Here is a 14,221-nt window from a genome sequence, read left to right as displayed (position 1 = left end):
CTTTGCATTTTTTTAAAAATTTATTTCTATCTATATTTCCTAAATATTTTGTCATAAACATATTACCCATGTGGCTATTACCCATGTGATTGATACCCCCCCCAAAAAGAAAAGATCAAAAAGTGTCAGATATAGTAAGAAACTAAATTTAAAGGACTAGAACCAGATGTTAACCATGTTATTTTCAACCATAGTTTTCAGTTTTGTCCTACAAAATTTTCTCTTGTTGGGTAATTCAGAACCTGGGACCACAAAGTTTATTTACCTAGCCACAAAACTTTAGAATAATGATTTTCTTAAGAGCTATTGGCTTCAAGTCTACTCAAAACAGCACTTTAAAATTTTCTACCCTCTAGACACTGTTTAATGAGAAAAAAATTATTAATAAAGAGGTCCTATAATCTCTGGATTGTGTAGTTTAAATCCAATGGGCTCAATCACATAGCAATTCAGGGCAAGATAAAAATTTAACTCTCCTGTTGGAAGATGAAGCAAGGGTTAGAGAAGATTAGTATTTTTTAAATCTCATTTAAAAGTCTTGAGATCACACACAAAGCAAGCCATACCAGTTCTCTTGGGTTCTTGTACAATAAAACCTCATTACAAAGCATCTCATAATACTGATTATCCAGTTATATTCCTGGTCACATTATGTCCCCAGGATTCATAAAGATGTCTCAGATACCTTGCCCTCATACAACAGGCCACATTGCAAAGGTGTAACTACTACTGTATTGCGTATTTCTATTCCATTCAAGGACATTTTTTTTAACAGACAAAATTCAATGGATGGCTTTATAAAGTTGTTTTATTCAGTGTAATCAAGGATGCTTCTATCTTGAAACAGTTTTTTTAAAAAGCACAGCAAATTGCCTATTTGAACTAAAAGTGCATGATGACCCACAGAAAGCTATAAAACATCTCTAATATTTCTTAAGACAAACACTGGAATCTAGAATGCATAACCTGGATCTAATTTTCAAGAGTAGAGCAGCACCAGAACTTCAGTACTATTTTTGTGATTAAAATAGTTCCTTCCATCCCATTCCATGCTTGGAAGATACAGGAAATTCGAGATGGCAGGGCCAACTGGCCAACCTCAACTTTCTCTACCATCATTAGAACCTCACCCAGAAGACCATTCCTCAATGTGTAGCTTCTCCTTGGAATACTACCATTACACATAATTTCATAATCTATTTCAAATTCCAGGAAATGTTATAAACTTCCTTCCTCCTCCTCCTCCTCCCTTTTTTGTTACACTGGTTCTTGACTGCTTAAATGGCATTTAAAAAAAAAAAAAAAGTCACAGGCAATCCACAAAAGGATTTCCTAATGAACTGCAGACTACAGCATACCTCAAAGTAAAACGTAAAATTTGTGATAGATTTCTTCCTTACTTTCTGTGCATTTTTTCCCTGAAGGTAACACCCCAAACCTAGCATAGTATTTTCAATCTGATCTCCATTTGTTTTTATTTTTTGTCTTGGGTTCCTAATTGCTATTTCTCTTCCCTCTAAAAATTCATTTATCTCTTTCAGTAAAAAGAACAGTAATAATATGTTGAACAACTCTGAAATAAATTTTGTCATGTAAAAAATTAATTACGCATTCCGAACCTGGTCACTGTAGTCCTCCGGGAATTGCCTCTGCACCTCAGGATCTGTAAATAATTGACAGATAATATTAATTGGCTTTGGATTAGTGAGCAAGCAGAGGATCACACATTAATATTTGATCAGAAGATGATAGCAGCCCTGGCAGGGGATCCAAGGGGGGCAGCTGGGGCTGCTATGTTGATGAGCACAAGGAAGGACTCAGCAAGGCACTCCCATTACCCTCCTCCAGAAAAATAAAAAAGAAAAATTTTGAAGACCTGATGCTACTGTTAACTTTAGACTATTACCTAATGCAAAAATCTTGCCGACTGCAAATTGCCCTCAATATATTTTTCCAGAGAAAATGAGTCCTAAACCTGGCTTGACTCTTTTTCTCTAATCAGAAGCCTCCTTTTCATAGTTACAGATGTGGGCTTGACAAACCACCTTAAACACCAGTTTCAGATTGTGTGTGTGTGTGTGTGTGCACGCGCACGCGCGTCTGCGCACGCGTCTGTGTGTGAGTGCACCTGCTGGCAGGATGGTGGGGGAGTGAGAGAAGAATTCTTTCAAGGAACAAATACAAAACTCTTTGCTTTTAAAAATAAAATGTATCCTTACCAAAATACTTATGAACTCCTGAAAATGCAGATAAAACCAGATGAAGTTCTCTTCAAAAACAGAACCAAATGATACACTTTTGGCTTGTCAGTACAAAATATCATGAGATATTATGTTCTACCTAACATAATTAGACTTGCACAGCAACTATAAAAATACATAGGTGAAAACACCTTTTATGACCATCTGTTTAAAACAGAATTACTAAAGGGGTCACTTGATTTCTCCATCATAATTGCAAGATAATCCAATACCATCGTCTCTAAGTCAATACAGAAGTGTACTAATTAAATGCTATTAGCACTCCATTTGCTATTGATTAGGAAAACATTCAATCTTTACTAATAAGAGAAAGACATTTGGTTCCTCAGAGACACATTATGGGGAATGATAAGAATAATATGTATTTGAGAAATCACATATCAATGAAAAAGGTATATGGAAAAACACAGTATTTGAGGGTCCCCTCACACACTGATCACAAAATATACCATTCCGTTTTCTTAGCTATCTTTTAAAATATCAATTTACTTCTCTGTGAGAGTGAATCCACATAAAAGTTAAAACCCTCCAAATCACAAAACAAAAATGCAGTTAATCTTGCTGTAGTGGAGAATCAAAAAGGCAAAAAACTAAGGGCCTATTCACATAATACATTTAAATCCTAGAAATACCAGTTTTCAAGTCATTAAAGTCAGTGGATGTTATTTTTCAAAACTCAAGGCTAATAACAAAAACAGGAGTATTCAAAAGGGCATACCAAAAATGCAAAGCTTCCAAAAACAGGTGGTGCAAAAGAAGGGAAACTATCTATAGACCATTTCCACTCTTGAGGTATCTTCTGGTTGACTTAAAAACTGGAGATCAATTTCTTTCCTTACCCTCATCTGCAAACACTCAATGGGACAAAGGACCTATCTAGACTATGACCAGCAGAATGCTGGAGTGATCCCCTCTGTGCAGGGCTGCTAGTGGGCCAGAGGAAGATGCTATTGCTTCTCTCTGGCCGGAAGGGCTGAAATCATGCAAGGAGTTGGTCCACCTCAGACAGGAGCCCAGAGGGCGCTAATGGCGTGACATGAAAAGCACCAGGTCTAGAGGGAAGAATGAGCAGGATGCAAAGGGACAACCAGACACACCTCTAAAACCGTGCTTGCTGCTGGGTTGGGGATAAGGGGAAGTCCAAATAAGAGGGTAGCAGTTAAAATTCCTAAAACATAGGTAAATCACCCTGCACAGAAAAAAACTGCTATTTTAGGATTTAAAATTTGGTCCCAAGACAGAAAAAAAAAAAAAAAAAATGTACTTGTAAGCCACTGAGGGACACAGTAAAATAGAAGTTGGGAAAGCCACAAAATAAGGCTTATTCTTTTTCTTCCAACTATTACGTGGTTAACTCTTACTCTTCAACGAGAAAACTTTTATAGAAATGACTCGACATAAATTTTTAATATCATGTCTTCTTGCAGTAGTTTGTGCTTCTTAGGAACCACAAATACTGATGGAAACCAAGACGGAATAAAACCAAAGACGAATTTTTTTTATCACCATTTTGTGAGGGGATGAATGTTAGAAGCGAAAATGTATGATACGTTCTTCAATTTAAAAAAGATTCTTGTTTATAGGTGGGAGAAGGAAAGTTTTTGTACCTTTAGTCAATTATGTTAATAAGAAACTATATGAATAAATAACTTATTATAAACATGTATTTTATTAATATATACAATATAGCAACATTTTAAGAAGAGAAGGAAACATAGATTTTTAAAAATCTACTTATTTTAATATACTGAAGGTAAAGACCATGGAATGCCAAGATGGGAGGCACACAAATCATAGTATCCTAAACACTGCCTCAGTGGCAGGCACGAAAATTGTCATCAACCAAATTCCTTCAACTGTCCTACAGCAGCCCAGAGTGAGATTCCCAGATTTTTGCAAAATCGTGTTCCAAGATAATACATGGATTATTATTTACTATGATCCAAGCATAAAGCTTGTGATGTAAGGCCCTGAGGTTTACAAAAGTAAACTTCGTGGGTTCTTAACACTCTCTAAAGCAATATTTTAAAAAGGGGGGGGGGGGGCACACGCACGATGTTTTTTAAAAACCAAATTCCAATCTACAAAGTTCCACTCACTTAGCTCAAACATCCAATCTGATAGTTTATAAAGCTATGAAAGCCATTTTGTAAAAACTAACCAAAAAACTGAAAAGAATTGGAGTTTTCTTAAAAATATCTATTTCACACACAGTGGGTTGAAATCCTCTCTTTTCACTTTGAGGCGATCACAATGCCATAATGTCACCAAAATATCGACATTGGAAACATCTGAGTTTAAAAGGTCCAAATACAATCTGCTTTTCTCAAGCAACACAACACCCGCCTTACTAACAGTTTCAGCATGGCACATGTACAAAACCTCGCACCCCTGCAGTTGAGCAAACCGCCTTTAAATTTTCTGTCTGGCAGCAATCCACTTGCGTGTCTGTATGTTTTTACAAGTACTCTATGTATTTCATTGCATCAGCTGCATTTCTTTGAGTTTTAAATGGTCTGGGAACATTTTATGAAATGTTCTATATCTTTATATGGAAAATAATGTACACTGGAAAAGTGTGCATCAGTCTAATATTTATGTATCTATTTCTTTATCCACCATCCAATACTATAATTGCTAATGTTCCAAAACACCTTCTCACATTCATACCCTCACCGCCAAGTGCAGTGTCACCAAACAGCTAACTTTCAACACAAAAATCTGCAGATCAGAGAACTACCAAGGAAAAAAGCAACAATTTGCTCAGGCAATTGGCAGTAAGAACAGAGTCATGGGCATATGTCAAGCTTTTTCTCTAAGAATTGTCCCTCTGACAGAAAATTAAGAACATTCGTTTTCCTTCTCTCTCAGCAACTTCCTCCAGATTTAAGTAGTAGATTCTTAAAATTAAAAATCAATTTCATCATCTCCTAGGGAAATACGAACATAACGTATTTAAAATATCTTGCCACAAGATGTATGGTATGGTAGAGTCCGTGGATCTCTCAACCACGTAAGCCGAAAAGAGGCACCTGGCTCTGGAATAAAGCTTCACATTGTGTCAACGTGATGGGCCACTACGTTCTTCTAGCACCACAGCCACACAAAAGGAGGTCTCCACAAAGACACATGTGCACCACCGCTTTTCCATTGGAGGCCACAAGAAGCATTTCTATACTTAACACAGACATTTCACAGCACAGGACTCCTGATCTGATTCAGGCACAGAACATGACCCATGCTTAAGAGGCTAGGTCCTTGGGGGGCTTGGCAAGGGTGAGGGGGAAGTCTCAGAACAACAATGTCTTGATTTTTTTTTTTTTTTTTAAGAAAGGTTAATTTTCTTCGACCTCAATTGTTCATGTTTTCTAGTCTCCTACTGTAACATACTTTAAGTCTTTAAGATATACCAGATTGCCACAGGATGTTTAATTAATAGAATTAGAGTTTGGGCAAGACTTGCTGGAACAGTGCTATAAATTATTTTACACAGGCTCCAAAACCTTGAGTTCTGCCTTAGGCTTAAAGTTCCTAGAAAACGTGGTAGACAGATCTTTTACAACAGAAATGCAAAATAATTCATAAAAGTACTGTGGTTATGTATGAGGGCTCATTTGTAGATCAGTAACTAGTATGTGTACGTACACACACACACACACACACCTCTTACCAAATTATTTTCCTGTTTTCCTCTGTCATACCAATGACTCCATATGAAGGGTCAAGGCACGACACTTTAACTCTTTATTGAAAAATACACTGACTTCATTTTCTATGAAATGTGGGACAACTACACACGAACCAAATGTTACCATCTTCCATAACTGAAGCTCTTTTAGGAAATTTAAGAGAGACTGCAGGCAAATGTAGCCGCTAACATGGGAACCTACGCTGCTTTCACTTTTAATGTGGCAGGTATCAAGGCAGAAAAAATTACATTTAATGCCCACTAAAAATTTATTCAGTCATTATCCCTAGGATATTTCAGTCAGTAACAAAATATTGAACATATTTAAAGCTTATAATTATTAAAAAAAAAAAACCTCCTCTTTAAAAGACTTAAAAATTAGCCATAAATGGTATCACCTCATTGTTTAATTCCATATAGTTTAAGAGATTATCCTCCTCTCCCCCACAACTGTAAATGTTAATCCAAGTTGTAATCAGATTTAATTTTCCAGATGAGAAGATGGGAATATGCTGCAAATGAGGGAGAGTCCATTACACTGCTCTTTCCCTAATGCCAGGTTCAAATTTTATACGCTGAAAATGTATACACTCAGCGAGTAGTCTGAGAAGTTATACATTTTGAGGACGAGCTCAATCTTCTCCAAAACACACTCAGAAATAACCTTTTTCTTCTCATCTTCAAGAAGAAAAGTTCTTTTTTTTTTTTTGTATAATGTAGAAATAAAAAGTTTGACACTGTGATTACAAGATGGACTCCACTAAAAAAAAAAAAGCTTAAAGGAAACTCCCTATTAAACTCACTGCTGCTCTAATGAATCAGCTTTACTTACTTTATATTATAAAATACCTGAATCATTTGTTTAGCATTTTAACTCAATACAATTATTCTAGTAAACTATTCCACTTATGATAGTTAAAATTTAATTAAAAATATATTTCTGAAAGGAATGTTTCAAATGTTTTACATAGAAAAAAAAACTATCGACATGATTTCCTTTTCCTTAACAATGAAACAAAATAGTTTATGTTGTCATTGCTTTAAAAATGTTTTTAAATTAAAAGTTACTTGCTTCAAACAAAAATTGCTGCAGATTTTATCCTGTAATTACAGAAGAGTATACTTCACTAATTCCAAAAAAAAAAAAAAATCATTTCCAAGTACTTTAAATGAACCTTCAGTTTCCACGTACAACTGGAATTTCTTTTCTTTTCTTTTTCTTTTAAGATTTTATTTATTTATTTGACAGAGAGAAAACACAGCAAAGAGAGGGAACACAAGCAGGGGAAGCGGGAGAGGGAGAAGCATGCTTCCCGCTGAGCAGGGAGCCTGACGACGGGCTTGATCCCAGGACCCCGGGATCATGACCCAAGCTAAAGGCAGACGCTTTAACAACTAAACCACCCACTGCCCCACAACCGGAATTTCTTAAAAATTATTCCAGGTATTAACTTTTTGATCTAAAACATGAAGACCCTTAGACACAAAAACTTTAGTCATCACTAATTTTAAAACTGTGTTTCTATTCCAGCCTTTCCTTTCAACACTGGCAGAAACACACTCAAATATTACACTTCACAGCAGCTGGCCTGATAACACAGGACCAGTGCACCATCTACACCTATAAAGAAAACCCAAACAGCATTATTTAGGGAAGGGGAACACAGCCCACCTCAGTATGGCAAGCAATGGGACCACTCACGTGCCAGATTCCTCCTCGAACTAACAGATTCTGCCTTTCAGACATATCCTGCTCTGATGTGACTCTCTATGCATAAACAGCAGACACTGACCTATTGTTTTCAGCTGTTGGGAGTTATGAATGTAGTACAGTTATCAATTAAGTGAATCAACGAGTCTTAAATGCATCAGCTGTTCTACAAATAAAGAGTCCACTGACATTATGCAGTAAAATCTTGGGAGTTACATCTCTTTCTAGAGAATGGTGATAGATTTTTGACCAGCCAATGCCACTACTTACCGATAATTAGAAATACTTTCCATAACTCATTCCATCTACAAAAGGTATATAAATCTGATTCTCAACCAAACTTATGCCACTTAACCCAAAAATCAAACATAAGTCGAATTCCAAAGGGAGCTTTAAAATGGAAAGAGAGAGTGTGCTGGAGAGAAGAAAAAATCCAGAGACTATGTTCACTTATACTTTCCTTTTTGCCTGAATATCCTAGCTTTTAACTTTCATTATTATTATTTAAATATTTAGGTTTTTAAAAATTAGTTCAGGGTTTGGAACTATTCCTAAAATCTATCAAATTGATAAATATTGATGAAGGCCCTTTTTTTTTTAATAGCTATAATCTCAGGTTTCCGTTTAATTTCCCTAAGAGTTAGGGTTTGTTTTAGCACTTCTTTTTGAATGAACATCGTAAGTGTCCAATTTTTATTCCAATGTGAATAATTACTTCAGACTTCACCTAAATGACAGCTGTGCCCTTTATGTACTACAAACATGACATCACTGCATATGGTCTTCATAAATAGATATATCACAACTGTCAAATCTGGTGGAAAGAGATAACTTCATTATTTACTCAAATGCAACTACTGATTGCAGACCCACTACGTGTCAAGCACCAGGACAGGCATTTTATACACAATTTCTAATTTAATCTTCATGACAACACTGATATTGGGACTATCGTTAAGTGTATCATCGTTAAAGAAAGCAATAGGTTACCATTTGTCCAAAGTTAGAAAATTAGTATTTACTCATGACACAAATATACTGGTGTGACTGGTGCAGGTGATGAAAAAGCCAGTCCTTGCTGTCAAGGAGTTTACAGTGTGACCCTAATGGAGAACCCGCAGAATTAATTCACCGCAGAGTTTCACAAAGTGCTGTGCTAGGATGAGCAGGAGGGCATCAAACCTAATTCCGACCAGGGCAGAAAAAGCTTTGAGGGAGGAAGTGGCCAGATGCAGAGTCTAGGACTAGACCATGGTTCATCTCATGCTACCACAGCCACCTTCGAACAGACCAATGGACAGGAAGTCAGTATCTGTTGAGGCCAGGGCCCTTGTTCTACTTAGCTTTGTCTGCTACAGAAGGTCTTCTCGGTTACAAATGCTCAACAAATATTTTGGCATAAGAGAATAAACTCATTAAATACCCTGTCTCTCAAAATGGAGAAAAGGCCAATTTCAAAACATCCAATTGAGAATAAGCCTCTGAATGCTATAGGCTTCCCTCCTAAAGACACAATGGCATATAAGTAAGCACACAATAAATATTAGTTGTTGTTTTATTATTAACCCCAGTGGAGAAATAAGCAAGCACCATAAATTAGATGGCTACAGATGTATAGGTATGCCTCAAATTGGAAATACATGTGTTCCTGAAATAAACTTTTATAAACCCAATTAAAATTTTCCCATTGCCTGCCATTACTTACCTAGAAATGTTATAACTTTATCAGAAACTGATTTTCTCTTCATCGTCAGCGGTTCGAAAATCCTTAAGCTACAGTTTATTTGCCTCCTGGCATCTGTTTGCTAATGATCTGTAAACATCAAATGCACTAGGGACTCTCCCAGATTTACAGAAACCCTGAGGTGAATCTCTGTATAAATTGAAGGACCTTTCTGCTAATTTCTTTGCTTTCTAAGTTTGTATTCTGGGTTTCAGAAACAGAGTTCCATTAAACATTTTTGCAGTAATAATTAGAATACTACCAGCTACAATTTACTGAATCCCTATGTATACCAGTAGTTGCCAAAGGTGGTTTATTTTATTATCTTAATCATAACAAAACTCTGCCAGGTAAGGAGATGTACCCCAGTTTTAAAAATAAGAGTGAGGCTCACTAAGAACAAATTCAATTAAGCAACAGAGCTGGGATTCAGCCTGGATCCATCAGACTCCCAAGAATCCAACAGTGGCTTTCTTTTTTGGCTTTATTTATGTATGTCCTCCTGTTGATCTGTCTTCTAGTTATTATTGTGACTCAACAATAAGAATACATCTGGACAAATAACCAAAACATGTTGTCATGAAATAGGCCTTAGCAGACTATGAATGAGAGCTTTCCAATTTCTCTATTTAAACTTCTTTGCCAAGTTCAGGATATAAATAAAATGACTCCAGAGTAACTAGCACTCAATTCAACTAGCAAACATGATAATGAAAAAATGAATTCCTATTAACAACTTAGAATAATTCTGAAGACTAGAGGGTATCCTTGAATAATCTATAAAAGAAATTTTTTTGCTACACGGAATGGAGGAGAATGTAGAGAAATGTTTTCTTACTTAGAAAATGTATTTCCCAAGCACCTCTAAGCCATACTGAGAACCCCAATGCCAAGGCCAAACTACCACATACAGTATACACAAAGCTGACACGCCAGCAAGGGAAACATACCATGCCTGTCAACCAGAAGACTTTCTCGTCAACAAAATTCTGCCTCTCTTTCCCTGGAAACAAGCCATTGCTGCCTAGTCCATATCTGTACCATGTATCCTATATGATACCTATATACCCTATACCACTGGGGGGAGGGTGCTGGGGGGAGCAGGGAGTAAAATATACATAAAATTTGCCATTTTAACATTTTTAAATATACAACTTAGTGGTACTAAGTCCATTCACGTTATTATACAACCATCACTACATCTATCTCTAAAACTTCTCCAACTAAAACTCTGAACCCATTAAATAACTTCCAATTTTCCCTTCCCCATAGCCCTTGGCAACCACCATTCTACTTTCTGTCTCTATGAATTTAACTACCCTAGGTACCTCATATGAATGGAATCATGCAATACCTGTCCTGCCTGCCCGGCTTATTTCACTCAGCACAATGTCTTCAAGGCTCATCCATGTTGTAGCCTGTGTCAGAACTTCCCTCCTTTTTAAGGCTGAATAATACTCCATTGTAAGAATACCACATTTTATTTATCCATTCATCTATGGACACCTGAGTTTCTTTCATCTTTGGCTATCATAAATAATGCTGCTATGAGGGATACCTGGGTGGCTCAGTCGAGTAAGTGTCTGCCTTTGGCTCAGGTTATGATCCCAGGGTCCTGGGATCGAGCCCCATGTTGGGATCCCTGCTCAGTGGGGACCTACTTCTCCTCTCCCTTTGCTCTCCTGTTCTTGCTCTCTTGTTTTTAAAAAATAATGCTGCTGCCATGAACATGAGTGTACAAATATTTGTGCAAGTCCCTATTTTCACTTCTTCACGATATATGTCCAGAATGGGAATTGCTGAATCATATGGCAATTCTATGATTAATTTTTTTGAGGACCTATCCTACTTTTAACATGTTTCAAGATGAATGGATAGAGAAGATATATACAATGGAATAGTACTCAGCCATCAGAAAGGATGCATACCCAACTTTTGCATCAACATGGATGGGACTGGAGGAGATTAAGCTAAGTGAAATAAGTCAAACAGAGAAAGTCAATTGTCATATGGTTTCACTTGTTTGTGGAACATAAGGAATAGCAAGGAGGACATTAGGAGAAGGAAAGGGAAAATGAAGGGGGGCTGGGATCGGAGGGAAGATGAACCATGAGAGACTATGGACTCCGAGAAACAAACTGAGGGTTTTAGAGGGGAGGGGAGCGGGGGGAAGGGTTAGCCCAGCAATGGGTATTAAGGGAGGTACATATTGCATGGAGCTCTGGGTGTTCTACACAAACAACAAATCATGGAACACTACATCAAGAACTAATGATGTACTGTACGGTGACTAACATAACATAATAATCATTAAAAAAATGAATTCCCAAATCTAGCCAGGTTGATCAATCCACTTTCCCACAAAACTTGACATGTTTTGCTCATCTTTCTCCTCTTCCCTCATCCAAATCAGACCCTTCCAAAACATGCTCTTAGGCATCACAATTTATAAACGCGGCCAATTGTATATTCCTCTATGAATTAACATTCAATTACACTAGCAGTTTAAAAAATTAAAAAGACAAAGAACCATGTCATCCATCACAAGTACAGTGAATTTTAAGCATAGCTGGCAAAGGAACAACAAAACTGGCACACTCGCTGAAACTCCTTCACTTGCCTTCTGGCACTCCTGGTCAGTGATCAGCACAATTCTCTAAGAGACTGAGATTCTCATTCTTACATTCTTCCTCTGACCTAATGCTGGCTTCCTCTGTAGGCCTCTCAAGTGGTCAGTGTTTCCTCTCCACCCCTCCCACTGGTCTGGAGGTAGGGTAAGCAGCCTCTGCTCCTTGTTTCCACTTCCAGACCTTTCTCCCTCATTTTCCAACATCCCGGATTTTAACCTGAGCTCACCAGCCTACACTCCCCACTCCTACTCTGCCATGCTGTCATCTACTAATCCTAGGGTTATTCCTCATTCCTGAGTCACATGGATCCTGGTGTACTGCCCCTCACTCTACCAGTACTTCTACCACAATCTTAGCGATTTCAAGTTTACACATAGCCAATCCTTCAAAATCCCAGAAATCTTGGTTCCTTGGGCTTCTCCCTGCCAAGGTTTTCTACCCAGTCTCAAGCTACTCACTCTCATGGTCACATCCAAACTCTATACAGTTACCAATAACTGAAACTCCCTGAGTTTTAAACACCTCAGCCTCCAACCATGACTTACCTCCTGCCCCTCTAGTTCAGTCCCTACAATATTCTGTCTTCATTCTTCAATCCCACAAGAACACTATTATCAACATTTTCAGTGTCCTTGATCCACCTGAGGTCCACCCTATCCTCCTCGCCCAGCTTTAATTCTATTTATAACCATTCTTTTCCATACATCTTCAACATCTTTGTGCTTCTCTTACTTTACCAACCTCACTTGGCCAAAGTCCAACCATCCTTGTTAAATCCAGAGATCCACCTACACTCCTGTACCAGGTGGAGAAAATCACCCTACTGTGCTTAAAATACTAAAATACTAGCTTTAAATTTGGATTACTTACTGTAAGTGAGCTTGACTAATTGTAACATATTTTCCTTAATTCGTTCACTCTCTTGTTCTCCTTGGTGACTATGTCATACTCTCCTCTCTCCCTTCAAACCTTCTCCAACCTCAAATGCCACTAATTGACTCATCTGCCCCTTCACTGAGAAAGCCAATCAGAAGAGTCCTCCCACAAGCCTCCACTACTACATCTACCCACTTACTATCACTGACCCACAGACGCTGCCTTCATCCTACCACCATAAAGAACTACCCGTGCCCCTTTGCAAAGGCTCTTCCTCCACTTGTGACTAGGAGCCCATCCCCTCTCACCAACTAAGACATTTCTCTACCAATTCTCCCGTGTTATTAATTTTACCTCTCTACTGAAGTCTTCCCATCAGCATGCAAACATACTGTTATTTCTGCAAATCTTCTTTAAAAGGTCAAGCCCCCACCAGCTGCCACCCCATTTCTTTCACTGTCTTCAAAGCTAGGTACCTCAAAAGGATGTCTGTTCCCACCTTACCAGTTCCTCTCTTCACTCTCTTGAACCTGAGCCAATCAAGCTTCTACCCCACCACTGCTGTGAAACTGCTCACGCACTAATGACCACTCTAACTCACTTCTTACTCCTAACATCAATTATCTATCCTCAATCCTCATCTTACTTGACCTATAAGTACCACTTGACATCCTGGATGGGTTCCACTTTCTCTGTTTATGTGGCTTCCACAGTGTCCCACTCCCCTGACTCACTGTTTCCCCTTAAGCTCCTTGCAGACCTCGTACAATTCAAGGGTCCCAGACCTGTTCTTGGACTTCACTTTTCTTTCTTGATGTCCTCTTTTGCTGGCCTTTTTCAGTCTCACCACTTCAAATACAAATATGCACTGTCAACCTCACATTTATTTCTTCCAACTCCAGACTCCTATATCTAATTGTCTGCTCAACATCTCCACTTGGATGCCTAGCGGACATCTCAAATTGAACATGTCCCAAACTGATCTCCTGATCCTTCTCCCACATTTCAGATCCAATCTGTCAGCCAATCTGTCAACTAAATCTTCAAAATAAATTCAAGTTCTGACCATTTCTCTCCTTCTCCACACTACCACTCTGGTCTAAGTCACCATCATTTCCACTACAACAGTCACCTAAGAGATATCTCTGTTTCTGCCTCTGATTCCCTACAAACTGTTCTCAAAACAGCAGCCAGAGTAATCCTGTTACTTACTTAAGTCAGGTCCTACTTTACCAGCAACTCTCTGACCTCATTTCCTATTACTCTGTCCTCCTGACTCCCTGTTCCAGCCACCTGGGTCTACTTGCTGTTCCTCAAACCTGCAAGCCATGC

At 38.1% G+C, this 14,221-nt stretch overlaps 1 protein-coding gene across 7 annotated transcripts in view; it reads right to left on the bottom strand.

The window, feature by feature from the left end:
• The window catches only part of DENND1A (DENN domain containing 1A), a 492,434-nt gene that overhangs the window by 367,479 nt on the left and 110,734 nt on the right, over positions 1-14,221 (bottom strand). For all 7 annotated transcript variants that reach the window (XM_032307638.1, XM_032307635.1, XM_032307639.1 and 4 more), the window contains exon 3: positions 1,620-1,663. In XM_032307638.1, coding sequence (XP_032163529.1) covers positions 1,620-1,663 — 44 coding nt within the window. The remainder of the gene's footprint in view (positions 1-1,619; positions 1,664-14,221) is intronic.

This window comes from Mustela erminea, chromosome 12 (genome assembly GCF_009829155.1).
Source record: "Mustela erminea isolate mMusErm1 chromosome 12, mMusErm1.Pri, whole genome shotgun sequence".
NCBI lineage: Eukaryota > Metazoa > Chordata > Mammalia > Carnivora > Mustelidae > Mustela > Mustela erminea.
Note: the sequence above shows the minus strand (reverse complement) of the source record. Positions and strands in the feature narration are given on the sequence as shown.